This window comes from Vigna umbellata, chromosome 5 (genome assembly GCF_029865625.1).
Source record: "Vigna umbellata cultivar VRB3 chromosome 5, Vumbellata_1.0, whole genome shotgun sequence".
Lineage (NCBI taxonomy): Eukaryota > Viridiplantae > Streptophyta > Magnoliopsida > Fabales > Fabaceae > Vigna > Vigna umbellata.
In genome coordinates, this window is record NC_142169.1 from 63,856,192 (window position 1) to 63,879,982 (window position 23,791).

Sequence of the window (23,791 nt, forward strand, 5' to 3'; positions counted from 1 at the left end):
ATGAAAACGAAATTGGAAGAAACTAAGTATGTTCGATTTAGACTGTTTGATGTGGATATGTTATTTTCTTTAATAAAAACTCAAAGAAATAACCGATTCTTTTCTTTTTTTCATGTCTAAAATTTCTAAATTAGGAAAAAAAAATATCATCGTGTTTCAAAATAGAAGACTTTCATACCTTAAAAAATATCCTTTCATTGAATTTTTTATTAATAAAACAGTTTAGATGTATACCGTGTTTGTCGTATAAATATATTATCTCCGAATACTTCTTATTTATATTATTTTTATTTTATCAGCAAAGCTCGTATATATCTAAAAGTTTACTCAAATTTAATTATTGAAGATGATAAAAACGTGGTAGAAGGAAAGTGATCTCATCATTGGATATGACCAACTTTGTTTCGTAGTAAACATCATCATCATGCACGTAAATACTTATAAATTAATTACATAGCATTAACAAATTACACAATTCATAAATTTTATAAATAATAAAACTTCATTCTCATCATTATGATACCTTTTGATTTATACTACCCAAAACCAAGCTCATCCATTTTTGTGAAGTCAACAAACCATAATAAGATTCTTCTACTTGAATAATGAACCATCCATTTAGAATAAATATATCAATGGATGAATATAAACTCATCTCATGTTCTCAAGATTCAAATTAATGAAAGGAACGATGAAGAAAATACTAAAGTATAAAATTTATTTTAATGTTTACTTTTTCATGTTATAAAATAAATACAATATTTTTTTATTAGGATATTCTATTTTTTTTCTTCTCTTTTTTATGGTTTTAGTAATTAAGAGAAAAATGTTTTTTTTTTTAATTTTTGTCGTAATTATTTTTGTGATAGGTAAGGACATATCACAAATTTTAAAATAAAAATAAAATATAAATTGTATTGTATGACTGTATTAAGTTTAAGAAAAAAGAAAAATATGAATTAGGTTTTACGTTTCAACCACTATTTGACAATTTCTGCTAAGATTCATGCATGTGTGCTGGATGATGCTGACATCTAATATTTAATATTTAACTTTCCATATAAAACAAAATATCAGCAAAGATCCCTACGTTGTATCTTACCACTTTTTTCATTTTCATTTATTCTTCATTACATACATTTTATAATATTCCGAAACAGTAAAGACACGTCATATGTAATGTAATTCAAAATACCTTAATTAATCCATTAATTACATTCTGCTAATAATAAAGATATAATTTGATTGATGATAAAATCAAATAACCAAACCATTTGGGTGTTGCTCCCTCCACCTCCCCTTTATTGTTTTACTCATAGGGTTATTATTTTTTTATTTTATCCATTCACAATTTATTTCACTAATAACCTATTCTAGTCGTCCGTACATGAGTAAAATACTTTTATTTCATTTTAACATTATATTTCTTCCTCTCTTTCTTTCGTCGTTGTGAGATACTACAAGTTGCAAAGGTTGGTGGTGATGGAAAGAATTATCAAGCAGTCTCCCTCTCGTGGTGCAATGTCGCTCTCGTGATGCAATGTCACTCTTGTGGTGCAGTGGAGTGGTGCAGTGGAGTGGTGTAGTGCGTGTCGTGCTTCCTCCAGGTACGTATTCGAATAAACCTTGAAATAAATCCCTAAAATAAAAAACATAATCTTTAAAAGGAGCTGACATCCTTAACGGATGTGAACAACGGATGTTGACATCCATTGAAAATGTCACCTTCGTTTAAAGGTTACGTTTTTTATTTTAAGATTTGTTTTATTAGGGGACATCCGTTGAGACGTTGGTTGATGCTTTGGACGCTTCTCGATGTTCCTCCACACCACGACGACGACGCTCCTTCACACCATGGCGGCGACGCTCCTTCACACCACGGCGGCAATGGAAGCTTTCAAACAAAAAAAAGCTAGGAAGAAAAAGGAATGGAAGTGCGAGAGGTGGGGAGGTGAAACAGAAATGGGGAAAGGGGAAGAGAGTTCCGTGGGTGGGTGCTAAGAAGGTAAAATTAGGGTTTCAAATGATTTAAAATAGGATAAAAGTAAAAATCTTTTTAACTTAAGGATATAATTGTATTTAAAATAATGTGGGGAGGTGGAGGAAGTATAGGGTGGTGGTGGAGGGAGCAACACCCAAACCATTTTATACAAGAGAGAGGAGACTTTTCTTCTATTTGAACCCCACAAAATACTATGCTTGTCCTTTTTATGCATCTAATTTTTCCACGGCCCACACTGAAAACCCAAGTTCATTTTACTTTCTTCACCACTCAGAATAATATTATTTTCACCCCTCAATTTAAATACAACTATCATCCTTTTATAAAACTAAACCAACTCACAAATTTTATACGTATCTTAATTACCTGAATTAAATATTAAACATAAATTCAATTTAATTATAACTTTCAATTTTTTCACATGTTTATATGAACGCATGCATATAAACAAAACTCCTTTCAAATAGATTATTTATTACTTTTTATACACAGTAATGTTAATTTCACCTACACCATTACAAGATATACATTATTTCCCATTCCTAGTTAAAGTTGGTGCACCATCTGATTTTTTTTCTTCCAAATCTCACAAATAAGTTTGGAGTATGACATCCAATGTAACACTTGATTTGAGTGATATAAACTTTGAACTTCACAAATAATCTCTCTCCTTTATCTTTAGTTAGTATAAATCCTTGCCTTTGAACTGATTTTTAAACCAAGTCAAACTTAAAACAAAACAAAACTACATTAAATAAACATCACACATATGCAGTGTTTTGTCTTTCTTATCTTTGTTTTGTTGGTTGTGTGAAGAAATAATGTTTTGTATAATCTTTTCAAGTTCTATAAGATTACAGTTCTAGCTATAGATATCGAAGACAGGAGGGATGGCCTAGAAAAAAATAGCCTCAAGAAATGCATTGGTCTACATAAAACAATAGTTGTAATATCAAAGTCTATAACCATGCAAATGCTTGGCCCATCTTCTAGCCATGTAAGGATCATGAAAATCCCAACTTTCAACACTGCTAGTCCTGCCACCACCACCACCTGTGTTCATATCCCTCACTGTTTCTTCACCATCTTCTGAAGCATCACCTTTATGTTCTCCAACACCTACAACAGTTTCCCCTGTCCTTCTAACACACTCATCAATTTCACCTTCAATGTAGCTATATTCCACATACACATGAGTGCAGTCACCAAGGTCTAACAGAATCCTTCTTTCTTCTCCACCTCTTATCTCTCCAATCCTTATGACTCTGCCACTGCCAACTTCCTCTCCAGCCCCACATATTCTCAGCTGGATTTCTCGCACAATGCCTCCCAGCATCTTGGCCAAGAACTCCTCAAACTCTTGTATGACAAATCCACTAGAAGTGCCAAAGCCAAATCCCACATGAAATCTATGAATTGGAGTAGATGGTAGTTCCATGCTCACAGCATGGTATGGTCTAGTAGGATTATCTGATAAGTGCAGGATGCATGATTCGGGGTTCTTGTGCACACGGTCTTCAAGTATCTTTATCCCTTTCTTCAACCCTTCAACTGGATCAGCTTGCCCCATGTAAAACAACCGGTCAATCACTTGAAGGGCTGTGCGCTTTCCATAGGATGTCATGCGTCTTAAGGGGAACACACGAGCCGCAGCTGAGGAATATGTAACAATGGCCAACCTGTCTATCTGTCTCAGGGAGAAAACCACAAGAGCCATTGCTTGTTTGAGAAGTCTTAGGTGTGGTCCATTTGGACTAGCCACCAAGACCAAGTCAGTGGCTCGTTCGTGGGTGAGTTTCACAGAGAGATAGGCTCTATTTGAGGAAGGGCACATGATATAAGGTGTTTGCATTGGTGGAGATTGTACATGTGATGAGGAGCTGCAAGTTAAAGGGTGGAGTGATAAATGGCAAGGACATGAGGCATGTTTGGTCACTTGCAAAGCTGGATGATAACTGGTTGGTGCATTTGGTGGAATAGGCACAAGAGAGAAACTCAGCTTGGGACTGTCAGGTGCGTCATCGGGTTCAACAGGATCATCATCATCATAGCGTGCGGAGCGTAGAAGAGATCGGCGATGAACACGGAAGGTAGCAATGGAATCATCAAGGATTCGAAGAATGGGATCACTTTGGTTGGAAGAAGTGAAAGGCCCACTAAGGTTGTTGTTTAGGTTGCGCGGGAGCTGAGTCCAATGGGCACGGCAAATGGGGCAAGTGACACTTCCATGGCGGACATTGGAAGAGATGCAGGCAAAATGGAATGCATGAGAGCACTGAGCAGTGAATATAGCTTGACCAGGACTGCTTCCCTTGCTGTGGTAACTAAGAGGATCTAAACATATTGCACACAAATTCTGCAGACAAACAAAACGAAGGAGGTGAGTCAAACGAACACTCTGTCAAGGAACAAGCATGCATTCATGAATAGTAAGGAAGAAATACAATAATACATTCATAGTTTCGACCAAGAATGATGTTTGTTACAAATTGACCAGAAAGACAGACAGTGAAATTTGATTCAGGAACAAACGAACCAAGAAAATGAATGTTCTGCTGTGCTTGCTTGTTAGTTTGAAGCTTCTAGTAGCATAGATGTATGTACATAACATGCATAGCTCCAATATTTTCAAAGCTAACAGTACCATGACAGAAGAAGAAAATAAAAGAAAAACACCCATATATTCAAAGTGATATCACACTCTACTCATTTTGAGAAGGAATTAACTAGATTGTGATGATAGTGTAAAATATGGATTGCATTTATGACGATATTGCTGACTTCTGTAATAATTGTTTAAGAAGTCTTATCTTGCATGATTTCTAATCTGTGGATGTATAAAAGTCTTTATAGCGATAATGAATCAGAATTAAAGTCTTTCCAAAATAATAATAGTATTGAGCAATTAGTAACTTTTCCGAAGAGGCATTTTTAATGAAAAGAAAGTGGCATACAGACAAAGTTGTGATAAAACCAGATGAAGATTGAAGAAAATACATACTATATGGCAAATCGAATCACTCTAGTGGTTTTCATGCCAACATTCATACAAAATTACATGATTTAATCAACTAATCACTTTTTACCATTGGATTAAAGTACACAGAGAAAGTTGCGGTAAATTAAAAACGAGATTCCAAACTCAAAGTGACAATGGATTGTGTTCTTAACAAAAGTTCATTCCCTTCATTATGAAGCTATTGGATGAAAGACATGTGTATAGCATATATAATATCCAGAGAGGTTTTCACGACAATAGAAGGAAAAGCATGATCATGCATGTAGTGGCAGGTGAAACTTCCCAACGTGGGGTCAGCATTTAATGAATTGATTCTTGGCTTCACTAATGTGCCATGTGCAGGTATTCACATGCCAGTATCTTCTATTAACCACCTTCGGTGTTCTATATATATTTCAGTACCAAAATAAATGCTTTAAAGCCATTCGGCCAAATCACAGCACGAGACAAATAATAAAGCAAAAGGGTAGTTAAAAAGAAGAATTAAGAATCAATTACAAAAAAGCAAGAAAAGAAAAAAAGAAAAAATGTTCCACAAGGTCAAACTTTTAGGTTCATTGGATTCCGAAGTGTTTCAAAGCAATAATAGACCGAATGCGCAGATAGAAAACGCATGAAAGAATTGAGTACCAAAATGTCTAGTAGCTAGAAGTTGAAGAGTTACTTTAATCCTAAACCTATTAATTCATTAATTCATTAAAAGTATTATTAAATCTCCAAGTTACGTTACCTCGGTAGAATCAACAATGTTAATGATTATTAATTTGCCAACCAAATAAAATGAAAAGTCTTGTGGTGGTTTAAGGAACTGAAAGTGGATTACCTTGCCATGAAGCTCATTGTTGATGTTGGTAATGATACCAGAATCTGTTTCCTCCATTACCTCCCCTGGGGAATTTTTTGTTCTTGATGGAGACAAAAATGAAGAAATTGAGGTCTGCAAACAAACAACAATAATGACATTAATAACCACGACAAATTCATAAACAATCCATGTCAAACCACCTTAATCACTATAATCAAAAGGCATTATCAGAGAAAAACAAAAGGGAAATCCCAAAAATCAAGTAGGAAAGGGCATTCCCAAATCCATGATTTCACAGCCCAAAACCGACGATGGATGAAGAGGGCCATCCAATTGAACACCAATTTAGTAAAATTGCAGTCCATCCCAAAATGCAGATAAAGTTTGAATCTTTCCCCAAAATGCAAACACCCAAAGAAGAAAGAAATGCAGAGTGTTGAGAAAAGGGAAAGTGGGAGTTTACAGTGGCAGATAGACTACAAGACGTGTCAATGGATACTGGATCCACCAAAGCCTTTCTCCTCGAGAATGAGCCACATGCATATGCTGCTGCCACAGCCACCTTCCTTGCTGCTTCTTTCAGCTTTGAAGTCCCTCTTCTTCCCCCTCCTCCTTCTCCCATTCTCTCCTTTCTTTTCACTATCTCAGTTGTTTGTGTCAAAGCTTAGAGTGTTAGAGGGTTACCCTCTGAAGCTTTTTTGTGTTTGTGTCTCTGATGAGGCCACAACTGATGCAGAGGAACAGATGAGAGAGAGAAAGAGAGAGAAAAGAAAAGAGACAAGGAGCTCTGCAAAATTCAGCAATGAGCAGCTTCTGTTGCCGTCGCTGCTGTTACTTTTGTAAGTCACTATTATTATTGTTGTGTTCTTTCTTCATCAGCACCACACACACGCTTATATAACATAAGTACATTACATTTCACAACCGCTTCTAAGCACTGCCACCCCTACATCATTATTATATTTGCCTATGCTCACTCACATTTACCAATAAAAAAAAAACCCCTTTTTGTTTTTACCTTCTTACACTCTCTTCAACTTCAAACCAACAAGCCACCCTAATTCCCATTTTTTTGCTTTGATCCATAAAGATTAGTTTTTTTTTTGTTTTTTTTTTTTTGAATTTTGCGTGTAAGGGACAATGCTGTAATGGTATTTTTTATTTATATATATTAAATCTGTTGAAAATTAACTTTTACCGGAGGATCTGTCCAATTAACTATATTTATGTGGAATATTGGATATTTTTTCATTCAGATTACTCAAAGTTGATATCTTTTAAAGGTTTAAATCCAAATATTCATAAATAAAAAGAGTCTGGCATACATTTAGGTATGTACAAATTTAAATCAGTTGAACCAGACTGAAAAAAATGTTAGGCGTTGAACACCTTTTTGAATGGAGAAAAAAAATTGTATAAAGTTGAATATTTGATATGTGTTTATGAAAGTGTGGGTGATTTTAAATGATTTAAAATGCTAAAAAATGTTATTTGATAGTTATTGAAAAAGAGTGTGAGAACCATATTTGCTATTTTGGGGAAACAACAGTATTCTTGTCAAAGATTGTAATTTGATTGCTTTGAAAGGAAAATTGAAGTTTGGCTTGACAGTTTCTACTTCAAGTCATAGATTTAGATCCTATGGGTTACCTTTTTTCATGGGAAACTGACCAAAGCAAATTTTAGTTAATTAGTCTACAATTTGTAGCATCAAGCATCAATGTTACTTGCATCTAAAACGATATTTTAGTAAACAGAAAAAAAGGGTGTTGAAATTGATGGAATAGCATGAAATGAGGAGGAAGGAAAAGGACCAATTTGGCCCTTTACAAAAACAATGATATTATGGGGCCATCCCACTAAAAACCTAATTGACCAATACAAGTTGTTTACAGCAATAGTGAGATCCCTCCACTTGGACCACGCTTATATTTTCATCCATTTTTTCTTCCACTTTTTTTTTTTTTTTTTGCAATGTTTATTCAAAAAATACTTTGGTTTTGAAAATTCTATGTATGCATCAAGTTTATGCACTTTTTGAGGAAAAAAAAACACATTTTTATGGACCTAAATCTAGAGCTTGTGAAACATAATGACAATTTATGGGATGACTTCAATCATGACAAGTTTCCATTAGATTTAAAGCAGTTCACCCCACATTCCACACAGGGAATTGGGTCCACCAGTTTATAGCACAGGGACACATTTTTTTTTTCTTATTCTTCTTTTTCCCTTTTAAACATGGTAGCAGCAGCAATGTCCAATCTTTAATATTGGTACCATTTTTCAGCATGCGTTAGCTACAACTTAGAATCACTTTGGTACCAACTTGTTTCAGAAAAAAAAAAATTAAACTCGTGAACTGCCTCACAAGAGTCAAAACAGAGATCTGATTTGCTGGCAGGATTGAAAAGCAAAGCCATGGAGAGGGAGAAAATTGGGGAAAATATATAAAAAAGAAATGAGAGAGAAAAAGAGAAGGGTCAAAAGGGTTCCAAGAGGTGGGGAAAATGACCGTTTTATTTGAATTTAAAAGGTTCATGGCATTGATCCATAAGAGCTTCCATAATTCCATTCTTTGGCTTTTTCTCCTTCTTCTTCTTCTTTTTCTTTTAATGTAAATAAAAAAATGGCCATTTATTTGCAATGCAAAGGTGGTCAAAGCAAGAGAGACTAATGGGTTGGCTCCAAAATGCTTTTCTTGCATTGGTTGTATTCCACTTGTCTTCTTCATATACTTACATGAGCTACACAACATATCTCTCTTTTTTCCTTTTTCTATATTCTTCTTCTTTTATAGCTCTTGCATATTTATTGTTTAGCTTTTTAGGTTAGACACCTAATTGCTTCTTTCTTTGTTGGTGGAATTATTTGGATTAAGGGTACTTAAGATTCACTTTATAGTATTATTTAGATTCATCGGATATGATTTTTATTTATTATTATGTCCAGCATTGAGTTGAAAATATAATTTTTAATTTTAGACTTACTCTCATTGAAACTATTAATGCATAGTTCAGTCAAGTTATTTGATTCATGTATATTTTTAATTCAATTCTAGTAATTTTAACACCTATTATCTAAACAAAAGTCATCTTAATACAAATCCATATTGAAAGACCCACTAGAATTTCTAGTGGGTGACTGGCATGGTATGTTTTTTATCTAATCATAATTTAATTTGACGTACTTAGTTAAATAAAGTTTTAATTTTTTTCTTCTGGGGAAAATTGTAATTAAGTAAAAATATCCAGACTGTAAGTCATAGGATTAACTGATATGGTTAAGCTAGTTGTGAATTTTCTTATTTGAATAGCCAAGTGAAAAAAAAAAGGGTAAAGTGAAATTTATTTGATCATAATAAAGCATACTGTGAAAGAAAAAAAAGAGAGAAGGGGACTCAAAAGGGGTTATTCTGTGGTGTAGTTTGATTTGTGCTTTTGCATGCTTGCTGTTGCTTAGTTTCTTTCCATTCCCTTTGATCAGAAAAAGGATGAGTTGTCCCATTGATGATTAAACCGCGTTAGAATAATAGGTCTTCTTTGAACTACTGCCCTAGGTGACAATCAAATGCCTCTTTCCTCCTTTTCCCTTTTTTTCCCTTCCCAATTCTCTTTTCTTTTCTCCCAAAAATCCACCAAGAGGGTCCCAAAATATTACCTACATATTAGGTTACTGTTTCAGATCAGATACATACCATAAAGTATCTATATCGGTAGAAAAAAAATAAAATAAAATCAAAACATAAGAATCCTAAATAAAGTAATATTTTACCACTCCTTGAGAGATGTTTAAATTACATATGTCTCCCTCCTCTTCCTTTTATATAATTTAGTCCATTTTAAAGTAAATGAATTTGTTAGTAGTAGTGAGTAATTATGAACAAACCTCTCACTTTAAAGGTTTTCTTCTTTTTTTTCTTTCTTCAACTTTTAAGGGCATGGAGAGATGCATTTGAATCCTGTGCTATCAATTTTTGGACTTCAGCAGAGAAAACAGTATTTTGAATCATACCAATCCTTTTTCAATCTTTGTTCAGAATCTTCATTTCAACTTTTAAAGTGATAAAGTTTGCATTAGAGGTTCTAAACTAACTTTAGATAATGCAGAGTGTTATAAGATGAGAAAAAAGTTAACCTATATGAATGTAGATTATACTATAGCAGTTATATTATAACATCTTAAACTAAATCTGTCACGGTTTGAACTTTGGATCATGCTCACCAGGATGGATTTTTTGAGTTAACTAATGCACTAGACAACAATCTAAGCAATCAGCTAAGAAATCAAACGTGTACTGAAATTATTATTACGAGTACAAACGTATTAGCAGAGCAAGTTTGTGTCCAAGTACAAATATTATCTTTTTCTTTTGTGTCCATAAGTTATTTGGAATGGTTAGGTAGTGATGATGCTCCTTCTCACATGCTTCAGGCAAGACATATAACAAGAAGACAAATGACAAAAAACCAATAATTCAAATTTAATAGGTACGAGCTTGTATTGAGTTGTCGAGGTAATCAATCACTAAACTTGAATGTGCTAATTTTAATGCAGATTCAGGTTTATTCATAATTGTGGGGTATGAGAAGTGTATCAAAATTGGATAGTTTGTCTTGAAAGCAAGTGGTTATAATAGAGCCAGAAAACGATGGATGCACCAAAGGAAAATAATGACAGTACTGAGAACTTAGGGAATCTCTTTTTGTGAATGACATGGGAAAGCTATTGGTGATCCTCTCTTGCCTCTCAAAAGAAGGTAAAGGGGAAAGTTTCCTTGTGTTTGCAAAAACTTGCTGCTTGCTAGCCTACAAAGAACAAATATGTCTGATTGCTTGTTCAAATAGTTCAGTTTGACCTGGTCAAAGTACAAGGGAGTTGAACTTGGATCATTGGAACATCAACTTATTTGGAACTTAATTCAACCTTTTGAAATAATTTTTAACTTGTTTCAATAAGCTTTTATTGTCAAATTGTTGTCCTAAGTATACGGTGGACGTAATCCAATTGACTATACGTGTTGAGTTTATAAGAAGAATTCAGTGTTGGGTTCTGATAAAAAAATTCTCCATAAAAGAGTTCTGGGTTTTAAATATGACTAACGAACCAGAAGAGACTTAAACTCGTTAGCAAACTTCAGAATCTCACAGAAGAAGCTAAGACTCACGTTAGATGATTAAAAAAAAAACCATGTCATAAGGCTCATGTAATAATTAGTATTATTAAACTGTTTATTGTGCAGTTTGAGCATATGTTTTAATCTTATTTCAAGATGTTGCCGTCTGTGTCCGTATCTTCTTTCTTAGTCATGAATAGTTTTTCCTTAATACATGCACCATATTTCCCGGTGGTTGTTAATAGGTCAGGTCACAAGACTTAACTCACAAGAGGCCGAGGTTTGTCATTTTCTAATTGTTTGACGCCCCTCACTTTTCATAGTCCATTAATCATAATGCAACTGGATTTCAAGGTCACTTCTGAATCTTTTCGTTCCTACCTGTACCACTGCATAAAGAAAAAGAAAGTTATATCCACAGCTTTTAGAAATCCCATGATTAGAACAGAAGGGCAAATCATTAGCTCATTTGAATTTGATTTGGACTTTGGAACTGAACGGTTAGCAACAATTTCACTTTTTACCTTTTCAGTTCACTATATAGTTATGTTCCTATGCAATAACATAAAACACCTTAACTTAACTGTTGTGTGTCAACTTTGTATTCTCACAAATTTTGCGGTTCTCATAAAGTTTCCAACACTCAATCATTTATATCATGCTAAATAGCTCACCAAGTTTAAAAGAACTAATCAGTGGCGTTCATAATAACACTATAAAGTGTACATTTTTTATGTTAGATGTAACTTGGGTTAGTACTTAATTGCTTGAGAACTAATCTACTAGCAACATGTTCTCTGGTGTAGAACCCATTTCCGTCATCAAAGGTTGAAGATTCTGTTGTAACAATCTGTAAATTTCCTCAATCTGGGGATGAGATCTTTCCCCAACAACAAATACATGATTTTTCCCTTTTATCTGTATTTGACTATATCCTGGATTTTTCTTTAGATATCTCTCTTTCATTCTTTTCCTAACTTGTGCAAATTCATCCCATTGACCCTCTGCAGCATATGTATGTGCTAGTAGTACATACCCCCCTGAACTAGATGGCTCTAGCTCTAATAGTTTCTCACCAACGGAATTTGCCATTACAACATCCCCATGAAGCCTACACGCACCAAGCAAAGCCATAAGAACAGCTTCATCTCTCTCGGAAGGAGGAATAGTGGACACTACATCCATTGCCTCATCCATAAGTCCTGCTCTACTTAGAATGTCTACAAGGCAGGAATAGTGCTCCGCCTTAGGATTTAAATTATAAGTACCCTTGATTGAGTCAAACAGTCTTCTACCTTGGTTAACAAGACCAGCATGGCTACAAGCTGACAAGAGTCCCACAAAGGTGACCTCATCTGGCTTAATTCCTGATACTAGCATGCTTGCGAATACCTGCAAGGCATGGTGACCATGTCCATGATTTGAATAAGATACTATCATGGCAGTCCATGACACTACATCTTTTGACTTTAGTAGCTCAAAAACAAGCCTAGCTGAACAAAGATCTCCACTTTTGGAGTACAACGTAATAAGTGCATTTGTAAGCCATGTGTTGGGCTCAAACCCGAGCCGTATGACCATTGCATGAGCTTGTATGAGTTCCACCATGCCATCACAGGAAGTTAATACGCTAGTCATAGTGGTTTCATTGGGTCTAACGCAAGATCTTAACATCAAAACAAACAGACATAAGGCTTCTGCTATATCACCATTCCTTGCGTAGCCACCGATCATTGTGTTCCAACTCCCAACTTTCTTCTCCGGCACCAGGTTGAAAATCAAGCGAGCTTCGTCCATGTGACCCTCATCAACACATGCACTGATCATTGCAGTCCATGCAGCCATATCTTTATGAGGCATGAGATCAAAATACTTCCTAGCAATCCCAATCATCTTGTTTTGTGCCAAACCCGAAACCATAGCCGTCCACGAAACATGATTCCTATCCGGCATTGATTCAAACAAACTTATGGCCTCATTCACTCTATTGACCCTCAAACAACCTGAGATCATGATGTTCCAAGAGCGAACATTCCTTTCAGGCATTTCAAGGAAGAGCTTATAAGCCTCATCGAAGCAGTCATTGTCAAGATATGCCTTGACCATCGCTGTCCAAGCTATGATATTCTTTTCAGGCATGCGATCAAAATACTTTCGAGCATGACCCATCAACCCATTGCGAGAAAAACCTGAAACCACCGCAGTCCAGGACACAACGTTTCTCTCAGGCATTTGATCAAACAAGTCCAAAGCCTCGTCAATTTTTCCATAACTAAAATACCCAGAAATCAAACTAGTCCAAGAGAATGCATTCCTATGACTCATACTATCGAACACCTTACGAGCTTCATCCAAGCGACCAACTTTAGCATACCCATCAATCATTGCAGATTCTGCAACAACATTTTTTTGTGGCATTGCTCTGAACACTGTTTCGGCTCCAAGTAGGTCCTTGTTCTTCAAATAAACGGTAATCATCGAATTGTAGGAAACATCATCTCGTTGGCGCATTTCGTCGAACAACTTCTTTGCTTCTTCGAGCTTGCCCTGGCGACCCAAGATCGTTATCTCCGCATTGAGTCTGTGGAGTGCATCATCCGTAGACCTCGGCGCTAAGCTCAAATTATTGGGTATTAAAAGGGTTCCGGGGTTTGAAATCTCAGCCCCATTGAAAATTTTACGCAGACCCTTTTCTCGGTAACTGGAAAATGATGCTGTGAAATGCCTCAGTAAACGATAACTAGGCCGACAAGTTCTCCGTCCGTGTTGACAGACACACATGTTCATCATCAGTACTGGATTTAAACGTAGATTCTTATCATTTAGTATATATGTTTAGAATCGTAAAAACTGGCATAAAAAAGTATCTAGTTTAGAATCAAAATTGTTTTGTAATAGTAAGTTTGGTATAAACTAAAGAGATAACAAAATGAAAACGAAGAAATAAGTTAGAAAAAAAAAAAATCTTTTCATAGTTTTATTCCTTATCCTTTCTTCTCATCATACATGTCACATATCATAGTATTCCATTTTTATATTTATTTTTTAATATTATAATTATAATTATTACAACAAGAAAAAATAAATTTGCGAAATCTGTTTGAAATGATGATGGTTGGGAATGAAAAGAGAAAGGTGTTTACATATAACTTTTTTTATGCATGTTAAATATTTGGGCTGATAAATGTGTTCATATGGGACAAGCTCATGCAACCAATAAGATAAAGAAGCAACCTCAAACCAATTATTGTTATTTTTACGATGTAATAATACAAAGGTTGAAATATCCTAGACCCGTTATTGCATTATTGGACATGGCTTGAGATTCACTTTTTAATGGTGTTTCTTATTATCTCACTCTCACAGAAACTGCATTATCTAACTCTTTTCTTCAATTTTTATTTGAAAGGAATAAAACAAATTACAAATTTGTTTTCTCAAACTTTTTCTTCTGTTTTTCATTTCCATTTAATTTAAATTTAATCTATCTTCTCAAATTTAAATTTATAACTTCATAGATCAAAAGACTTTAATATATTACATTAATCAAATCAATTATAATATTTTATCTGATTTCCATATTTATTCCATACTATTTTTTCTTAATCCAAATTTCACTTTCTGTTTTCTTTTCATTCATTTTTTTTTGTTTTTTCTATTTTTTTAAATTCACTTCCCAAACACAATGTGAGAATTTAAAGAAATCTACTTAGGTTAATATTTTCGAACAATTTTTTTAACTAAAATAAAAATACAATTGTATAAAAAAAATTAATTGCTATTTCTATTAATAATATCGTCAGAAATAAATAATAATAATAACTTTTCTCAATATGTATAACATGAAAAAGCCACTTTATTTGTTTTCGTGTGATTATTATTTTGTAAATGAAGTATCATTACACATTTTAGCAGATTCTTTTAAAGCCAAAACAAGAGGGTATTTAAAATTTTAATAACAGAAAAAGTCAATTAATACTTGAATTTTTAAATTAAGAAAATAAAATATATTTATTGGGAAGAAGTCTTCTATTAGTATAAGATTTATTGTTTCCTATAGTTGTGTAGACGTGTAAGCAAAATCTAATTCAGAAGTGTCTCTCTATTAAGCAATTTTTGAACGTAACATTCAGAAATGTTACATCCAAGTCACACCCACATAAAATCAATATATGCCGATGGATGTTGAAAAGAGGGACAAATGGAATAATTTAGATAATGAAACATTTTCAATTTAATTTTAATAGTAAATATTTTAAGATATCAATTAAGTTTTTAAATTTAAGTGCTTCTTGAAAGAAATATTCTGATACTAAAATGTCATATTATCAATTAAGTCACACAATTTTTTATATTCTGGATTAATCATCATTATTACAATCTATTTTTTAAAACTTGTTAATTTTTTTTATAATTTACACTTTTTCCTCTTACTACTATTACTATGATCAATTGATCATAAAAATGTTATATAGATCAAGCTCTATCCTCACTCCTTTTCAGGAACAACAAAATATGAACTTTAACTTTCTCAGTTAACTCAATTCAAATGCAAATAAAAAATCAACAAAACTTTAACTTTCTCAGTTAACAGAGATTTCCAGACTCAAGAAAAGCCAATATTTTTGCTCTAAAGTCTCTTTCAACACTGTTCTCTAGTCTATTTCTTTCCTAATCAGTGTTCTACATACTACACACTTCTGTTCAATTTTGGGCTATGGTGACTCTCATTCACACTATCATTTTCTGAAGAAACACTGACTCATGATCATAGGTTTGTGCACGTGATCACAGTCAGTGAGAAACCACCCTGCATAAAATAAACAGTGGGTTCCACCACCACGTGATAACAAAAAATACAAGTTGTGATGATGCTGATTTATCATCATTTCTTTGCATGTCCTATTGGGTGACAGATATCAAAATGGGGCCCTGCCACCATACATTTTGCTGTTATGCACATTAACGTTATTTTCATGCATTCTTCACTCAAACCTACTTCCATCTTTATATTCATAATTAAGTGACCATATATTTATTTTCTCTTCTACCCTACGTCTACTTCTTCCCTCTATGGCAACAACATTGCTACCACACTCTCTACTTGCAACCTAAAGAGATAAAACTCAGAAACCTGATACTGAAAAAGTGAAGAGGCACTACCAAACCCACCAAACATATTGTCGGTGGAGCCGAGTCTTAGTCTTATGATTATATCCAACAACTTTTTTTTTTTTAAGTGCCAAAAATGATACACCGTTTTTGATCATCTTTGAAATAAGTATAAACAACGATTTCTTAAATCAAACTGCTCAAAAACTTCACTTGACAAAGATTGTGTTGTAGAAACTACTGAAGGATGAACAGGGTATACACTGCCAAAATTAAAGGAAAATGTACTAGAAAAAAAGAAGACTACCAACACGACAGGAAGTTTTGAAAAAGGAAGCACACAACAGAAAACAAAAAGAACTAGCCTCTTCATTCATTTCATTTACAAGTGCAGTACAGTTAGCATTGTCTGCAGGTTTTTGCAAGTTCAAAAAATAAGAATGTAAAATGGGAACACGTATACAGAAAGAATTGTAAAGCTTTAAAAAATAGGAGCTCTACACAGATGGAATTGCAGACCTAAAAGATGCACTGCAACATAGCTAATGCTGAGAAAACTTTAATGGTCAGGCAACTAAAAGACCTATCTATGGATTGATGTTGCATTCTCGCAAATAGAGATGATTGTAGTCCACATACTTTGTCCAATAACTTCGAAACTTAGGAATACTTATCTCAAGCCATGGTTTCATGTTCCCATTATAGTGTACAACAGCAGACTGCTCGATATCTTTATGGTCAACGTTGGGGTTGTAGCCAAGTCCTAAGACATGCCAAGATCGGTTCAGCGGGAAAGTACGTTTCCAGAAGGTTATGAGACCGGGTGGCAGCGTTCCTAACTTCCATAGCTGTCTATCACGATTCTGTAATTCAGTTTAATTAGAAAAGAAAAATCAGTTCAAATTTAAATTAGGAAGAAACACAAAACATGGACTAGAACCGGGATGTAAATGCAAATTGAATGGATGGCTACTGAAATAATATTCACACTTTTCAAAACCCAAATACAGATCAGAATATTTCTATTTCCAGCATTTTAAGTTGACAGTTTGCAACATAACAATGAACCAGTCAAAGCACACAAAATCTCAACTCCCACCTTAGGACTATTAAGATTAATTGCCAAAATGATTAGGCATATCAGCTAGATCTTAGTGTTAGAGATCTCACATAGATATGACCAAATTACAGTGTGTGTGTGTATATATATATATGAAAACTTTTTCTCATAAACTAATTTTGCAAGATTAAGTTAAGCTTAAAATTTACTTTGTAAGTTGATTCTAAAGTCTATTCTATTAATGTTTGATGAGCCTATCATGCCAAGATCTCGTATTAACTAGAGATATGATCAAATTATTGTATATAAATTGATTTGTAAGATTGAGTTAGATTTAAAGTTTATTTTCTAAGACTTAGTTAGTAGTAACTCAATTATTCTTTATTTAAAAGATAAAATCTGTTCCAAATATAGCATGATTAATGCTATCAATCACATGGGATACGCGCTGAAATGTAGATCAAAGTGTACATACCAGATTCTGCCAGTTGTGGTACACCTGTGTGATGTTTTGCCTTTTCCATTCCACTAAATCAAATATATTCATACCATATGCCCACCCACAAGCATGTGGATCAAAATTCTTTGCAATGAGAGGATGTGAGAAGTTGAGATATCGATCAAATCGGTGAAAACTTTCTCCACAAGTTTCTACAGCACCGTTTACATTGCCTTTCAAATCAATGGACCACAGATCAGTCAGATCCTTCTGCACAACTATATCATCATCTAAAAACAGCACTTTGTTGAGCTTCGGAAAGATCTCAGGCAGATAGAATCGGAGGTGGTTCAAAATAGATAAATACTTCGGATTCCGAAACTTCAGATTTGAATCAGAGGTTGCTCGATGAGCCTTGAAGTAATAATCAATCATGGATTGAGAACCCAACTGCTTAAGAACAGGACTGTAACTTGAATTCAACCATGTAAAGTCTTCAATGTTTTGTACTTGAATGGTTGCCTTGCCTGGTGGATTCACCAAAAACCACATCCTCATCGCTGCGTAATTGAGTCTATCAGTAACAATGTGGAAAACATGTTTTGAGGCGTCCTACAAATTCATTAAAATAACGTCAATACAAACAATTGGTGTCAGTAGGAAATATTAGTAACATTGGCTTCAATGATATTTAGTCTATTTATGTTTTGTTTGAATTATTTGTAAACTCAGGCCTAAAATGAAACAGAAAAGTTTTTATTACTCAAACCATATAAAGTGTAGTTACGCCACCTTACAGTTAGATCAAATTTCTTCGATTTCTCTCAATAATCTTGGCAGCAAAAAAAACTGTCAAGGGCATTCTAAAAGTGTAAAGAATTTACCTTAGCATTGGAAGCAGTTGAGTTCACAACAACAGCTGTTGCTAATATGTTGTCCGAAAATATAGCATAATGGAACAACTGGGGTTCTTCTAAATTCTCTTGATTGGGGAACTGTTGCTCAGAAGAATTCATGTTATGATACTCAGTTGTAAGACGCAAGGGAAGACAATGAAGACCTTTAGGCAGTGTTTTTGCTGTCAATTGTGTTAAGAACAAGGTCTGTTTCTTGAGAACGTGAAGCTGCTCCTCTGTCAAGTGGAGCATGGCCCTAAGCTTCTTCACAACAGCAGTACAATCATCTTGAGCTTGTTTTCCTTTCATCAGTGTCTGTTGCATGGCTTTCATTCTTTCATTTGCACTGCCATTATTACAAATTTAGGTTAAGACTGCACAAATATGCAGCTTAGAGCAGAAAGTTAGCTATTCATCATGTCTATCCTAGTAGCATGAGAAATTTAAAGAAGTACAACTCCAGAATCATAACATAACTGTGAAACATGAAGGCAGATAACATCATTCTTAAGTGTGAACTTACTTCCCAGGTAACTCAGAATCTTTGCTTGCATCCCCAAGAGTTCGTGAAACATCTCTCACTCGTAACCGAAGCTCCCGAGTGAGATGAGGATTGCTTTTTACAGCTGGAAGGGAAAGAAAAACCTTAGCTTGGATAAGCTGATCTTTCAGCTGCTTTACCCGATAATCAGATGGTGTTTGATCATGCTGCTTATTGGTTTCAGACAATCTAGAACTTTTCTGTTTGGCTTTGCTAGAAGTTTCGGTTGGTTGTTCCTGCTTGGCAACATGAAAATAGATACATCAAATGTGAAACAATGAAAAGTCAATATGTACTGAGGTTTGTTTTCCTAAATTAGAATGATGCAACTTTCTGAAAGAAATAATTGGAAAAAGTATAATTATGAGTCTTGACAGGTATCACTATACTAGTAACTTAATTGTTCTCTTTCATTGACTGTAAAAACAAAACATGTTGCACTAATTAAACATGACTATGCAATTGTTTTTGCACAGCACAGGGTTGCGCTACATTGCACCATGCAAAATTTAGTTTCATGTCCTCGGCTACAAATGCACACAGTCCGATCTAAAAAGATGCCGAAATCATGAAGACATAAACTTGTCTATATTTAAATTAACTTTAATTTTGTTTATCAAACTACCAATTTGCCGGGTCCTTTATGAAATTCAGAACAATTTATGTCTGAGCTACCAACGAATATAATAGAGGGTGAGTTCTGGCACAACAGTGAGGATGCTCTCTTATGCAATGAACCACCCTTTTTCATAAGTGTATTCGGTCCTAAGACTTAATTCTTCATTAGATTACCAAATTCAAGCATTAGAAGCACTGACTATACAAAGTACTTTATTTGACAGATGATGGACAACCCTCCACAGATATAAATATGCAAAAACTTTTTCAACATGACCAAAAACAAAGATGAATTTTTTTACATAACTATCACTATTTACAACTTTCTAGAGAATGCGTCAGCAATATACACAAAAATGAAAACACAAACATATAAAACAACAAAAGCACAATATATCACCGACCTTAATTTGAGGATCTTGAGTAGAAACACTGGTTGATCTAGTCAGCTTCCCATCATTGTTATCAACATCAATAGCAACTTCACCATTTACATTTTCACCGGTACCATCACCTTTTTCCAAGGACCTACCCACTTGATTTCCTTGTCTAATTCCATCAGTAACCAATTTAATGGAGTTCTCCTTTTTAGTCTGATCTTCATCAGTTGTAGTAGACAGCACCCTGGCAGATAAATGCTCCCTTGATTTCACCAATTGCAAGCCTAGCTCAACATGACAGTGAATGTCATTAATTAAATATGACAAAAAAGATAAAGAACCTTAGAAACGGAGGGGAAAAGGACCCAAAACCTCACTCAAGAACACAGAGAAACCACAAAAGAAAAGTACCTCGAGGGAAATTCCTTCTGTTAATTGAATCCTCCTCAGTATACACAACCCTAACAGGTTCTTTAACGGTAGTTGAAGTTTCCTGTTTGTAAAATAAGATATTTCATCAATAAAAAACAAATTATCACAGATTCAACACCAAAGAGAAAAAAAGAAGGGAACTATTGACAATACCTGCGGCAGCAGATTCAAGTGCCTAGAGTCTGCTGCACTGAAAGTCTGACACAACAAAATAAAAGAAGATTCAGAAACTCAAAAATCTCTACCTCTCTGACCCTGACTAAAACAACTGAAGAATCTTTTTCAAGACGGTCACTTACAAAGGCAGTAACATCTTCAACAAACTCCTGTTTGTCTGCATAATGAATAAAAACCAACACAAATAAACCAAAACCATTAGCAAATAGCCAAAGCAAATGAATTCAGAGAAAGAAAAGCAATTGAAACTCACCAGAAGGAGGCTCAAACGTGCCCAGGCGATCAGTGTAGAGCACAATCGGAGCCACAACAGTAATGGACAGCAACAGCAACACAATGTTTCTTACCGCCACCATTTTTTTTTTCCAGACAGACAAAAGAAAAAGTGACAAGACCCTTTGAACAGAGATAAAGAAAACGAGAAGACAGGAGCCAAGAAGGAAACTTTCCGAGAGGAAAAGAAAACCCACTTTCCCTTTCTTCTGGGTATGCTGGAAACTGCCTCTGAGAGTTAAGAAAGGAATCAGTTACATTGAATGAAGAGAAAATACGCGTTTTCGAAAACCTGCGATCTTTCTTTGAATTGCTTCTAGCATGGTATCAATGTAGAGAGATAGAGAAACGACTTAGGAGAGAAGAAGAAGGAGAAGTAGAAAAAGAAGAACAGAGCAAAGTAATGGAGGAGAAAAGGAAAGAGAGAGAAGAAAAAGAACAAGAACAATAAAACGAACGTACAACTTTCTTCTTTCTTCGTCGCCTATCACTATTTGTTAACGGAAACTTTTTCAATTACATACAATCTTAATGTAATCTAATTATTGCAAAAATATTATAAATTCATATAAAATTTCTTAGCATATAATAACATTTCCATTTAATATAATGTCACGGAGAAAAAAAATGTTGCAGAAGATTTTTTTTTTTGTAAACAATGGAAATTACTTTTTAATAGTCACAGTTTACAAATGGGACTTTTATTAATTTTTAATGATAAAATATTTTAGTCAAATGTATCTTAAAATAATTTTAAAAAATGGATTACCACGAAAGTGTAATTTCTTTACTTTTTTTGCCGTAAAAAATTTTGTTTATCAATAATTTAGAAACTAATGTTAAAATTTTGAAATGATTACTATAGAAACAAAATCAGTTTATCATACAGCATGATTTGTCAGTGGTAAAATTAATTGATTAGTTAATTAATTAATTAAGTAATTATTGTACGCGTGAAGTGGTACAACATGTGATGCTTAGTTGGCCACTCTGACGCGCGTGACTGCCGCTTCTTTCCCTTTTTTTCTACAAAACATTTATTAATTATTATAGATTTAATTTTTATTTATTGCTAAAACTACTTAAATTTTATTATGATAAATCAGAATAGCTACTAAGTTATGATATTCATTTTTCCTATTCAAAAAATTATACAAAAGTGGGTTGTAATAAGTTTTTCTATTATCTTATATGCAATTTTTTTTCTACCAACTTTAAGTGGATTTTTGAAGTTTTATTAAAAATATTAAAATTTTGTAATTAGAAAAAATTAGTTAAAAAATATATTTTTTTAATGAAATTGGCAAATACTTCCGTTCAATACTATTACAAAAACATACAAAGAGTATTTTTTCTTGTAATAGTAGCAGTTGCATGAAGAATATTTATTTATATTCTTTTCAGGGTAATTTGTAAATCTCACACAATATGTGATTAATTATTATTTTTAAAACATTGTTAAATATTGGCTGAAAATATTTTTTTAATTACAGCCACTTTGTCTGTTTTCTTTTTGGATTATTTTGTTGTTTTTTAATTAACAAAAAAGGCTATACATAAAAGTCTCAATAACAGTTTAGTTTGAATCCATAAAAAAAATTAAACCAATTCATTTTTATTCATTGGTATTGATTCAGTTTCATTTGTAAGTTTCAATAATCTAAATCAAATTAACCATTACAATTCCATTTGAGTCAATTATCTCACATATAATTGTACAAATATTTATTTTGGAACAATAAAAATATATTATTTTATTTAAACCTTCTTACACAATCTTATCTTCAAAATATGAACATTTTTCATTAATTAGCTTATAGAAATAAAATAATAATAATATAACTTCGTCTATAAAATAATAAAATTTACTGCATTTGTTTAATTGAAATTGTATTGTATGATAATTTGTCAGTCATTAATTGAATGATTAGGCTCGACATTTTAGAAAGTTCACTTGCAAATTGAACTTGATTAAATGAACTTAACGGTAATTTTTTTAATAATGATCAAACTTACCTATAAAAATATGTTTACAAATAAATACGTTTATCAATTTATTAATGTTTACAAATAAATCATTTCGGAAAAACATGAGAATATAATCCTATCACACTGTTTAAAGGAGAATGAACAAACACTTAGATCTTAAAAAGGTTTAAAGTTTATTAATATGCTATTAAATTTATATATTTTAAAAAGATATCATGTTGAATAGATAGTAGTAAAATATTAATACATTTGAAAATCTATCTAAATTGCTTGAGAGATTATATTCTACTTTAAAAATAGAAATATAAATACAATAAAATCAGGTATAACTTACTAAATATATTCTACAATTGAAATACTTTAGTAACACTATAACGGTAAAATATGGATTATTTATTCATTTTAAATTCAACTTATTTTTACAAAACTAACTTTGTTTCTATTTAATTAATCCATCTCGAATTATTGCAGGATTTCCAACATTATTGTAAGAATATTTTTATTATTGTAAAAATATGAAAATCAGAAATTATTGCTTTACATTTTGGGAGGTAATAATGGAAACCTTAGGTGTCGGCACAATAAAAGATTGCAACCATCCACCAAAGCAAAAGTACTAAACATTTTCAATTATGTTTTCCTCATCATTTTGAGTTTTGAATTTGCGATGCATTTTTAGTCCAAGAATAGGAAAAGAAGCGATTAGAATCTTTCAAATGTAAAAAGAATTTAATATAATAATTTTTTGTTCTTTTTCTTTATGTTTCAACAACTATTCTCCTTTTTCTATATTTATTTTGGTTATCTTTCAACAACTTCAATTTAGGCATATTCATTGTCCTTACTAACATGGCAGTAGCCACAAGTAACTCATTATTTTTTTCACATTCAAAATTCAACTTTTCTTTTGTTGCCATTTGAGATTTGTCCGA

The 23,791-nt window shown here is 33.3% G+C and overlaps 3 protein-coding genes across 3 annotated transcripts; all 3 read right to left on the reverse strand.

The window, feature by feature from the left end:
* Window positions 1-2,893: 2,893 nt before the first annotated feature.
* Window positions 2,894-6,763, reverse strand: LOC124848661 (putative E3 ubiquitin-protein ligase WAVH2). The gene is made up of 3 exons (XM_047326407.2): window positions 6,290-6,763; window positions 5,845-5,958; window positions 2,894-4,358 (listed from the first exon to the last, which is right to left on the reverse strand). Exons 1-3 carry the CDS (start codon window positions 6,446-6,448, stop codon window positions 2,955-2,957), a joined length of 1,677 nt encoding a protein of 558 aa, XP_047182363.1. The 5' UTR covers window positions 6,449-6,763; the 3' UTR covers window positions 2,894-2,954.
* A 4,857-nt stretch (window positions 6,764-11,620) lies between these two features.
* Window positions 11,621-14,089, reverse strand: LOC124848679 (uncharacterized). Its single transcript, XM_047326436.2, has one exon. It carries the CDS (start codon window positions 13,730-13,732, stop codon window positions 11,717-11,719), a length of 2,016 nt encoding a protein of 671 aa, XP_047182392.1. The 5' UTR covers window positions 13,733-14,089; the 3' UTR covers window positions 11,621-11,716.
* A 2,311-nt stretch (window positions 14,090-16,400) lies between these two features.
* On the reverse strand, window positions 16,401-21,344 carry LOC124848628 (putative galacturonosyltransferase 4). Its single transcript, XM_047326354.2, has 9 exons — window positions 20,851-21,344; window positions 20,720-20,754; window positions 20,574-20,618; window positions 20,400-20,481; window positions 20,013-20,272; window positions 18,973-19,226; window positions 18,438-18,795; window positions 17,590-18,165; window positions 16,401-16,917 (listed from the first exon to the last, which is right to left on the reverse strand). Exons 1-9 carry the CDS (start codon window positions 20,951-20,953, stop codon window positions 16,642-16,644), a joined length of 1,989 nt encoding a protein of 662 aa, XP_047182310.1. The 5' UTR covers window positions 20,954-21,344; the 3' UTR covers window positions 16,401-16,641.
* Between the last annotated feature and the right edge of the window lie 2,447 nt (window positions 21,345-23,791).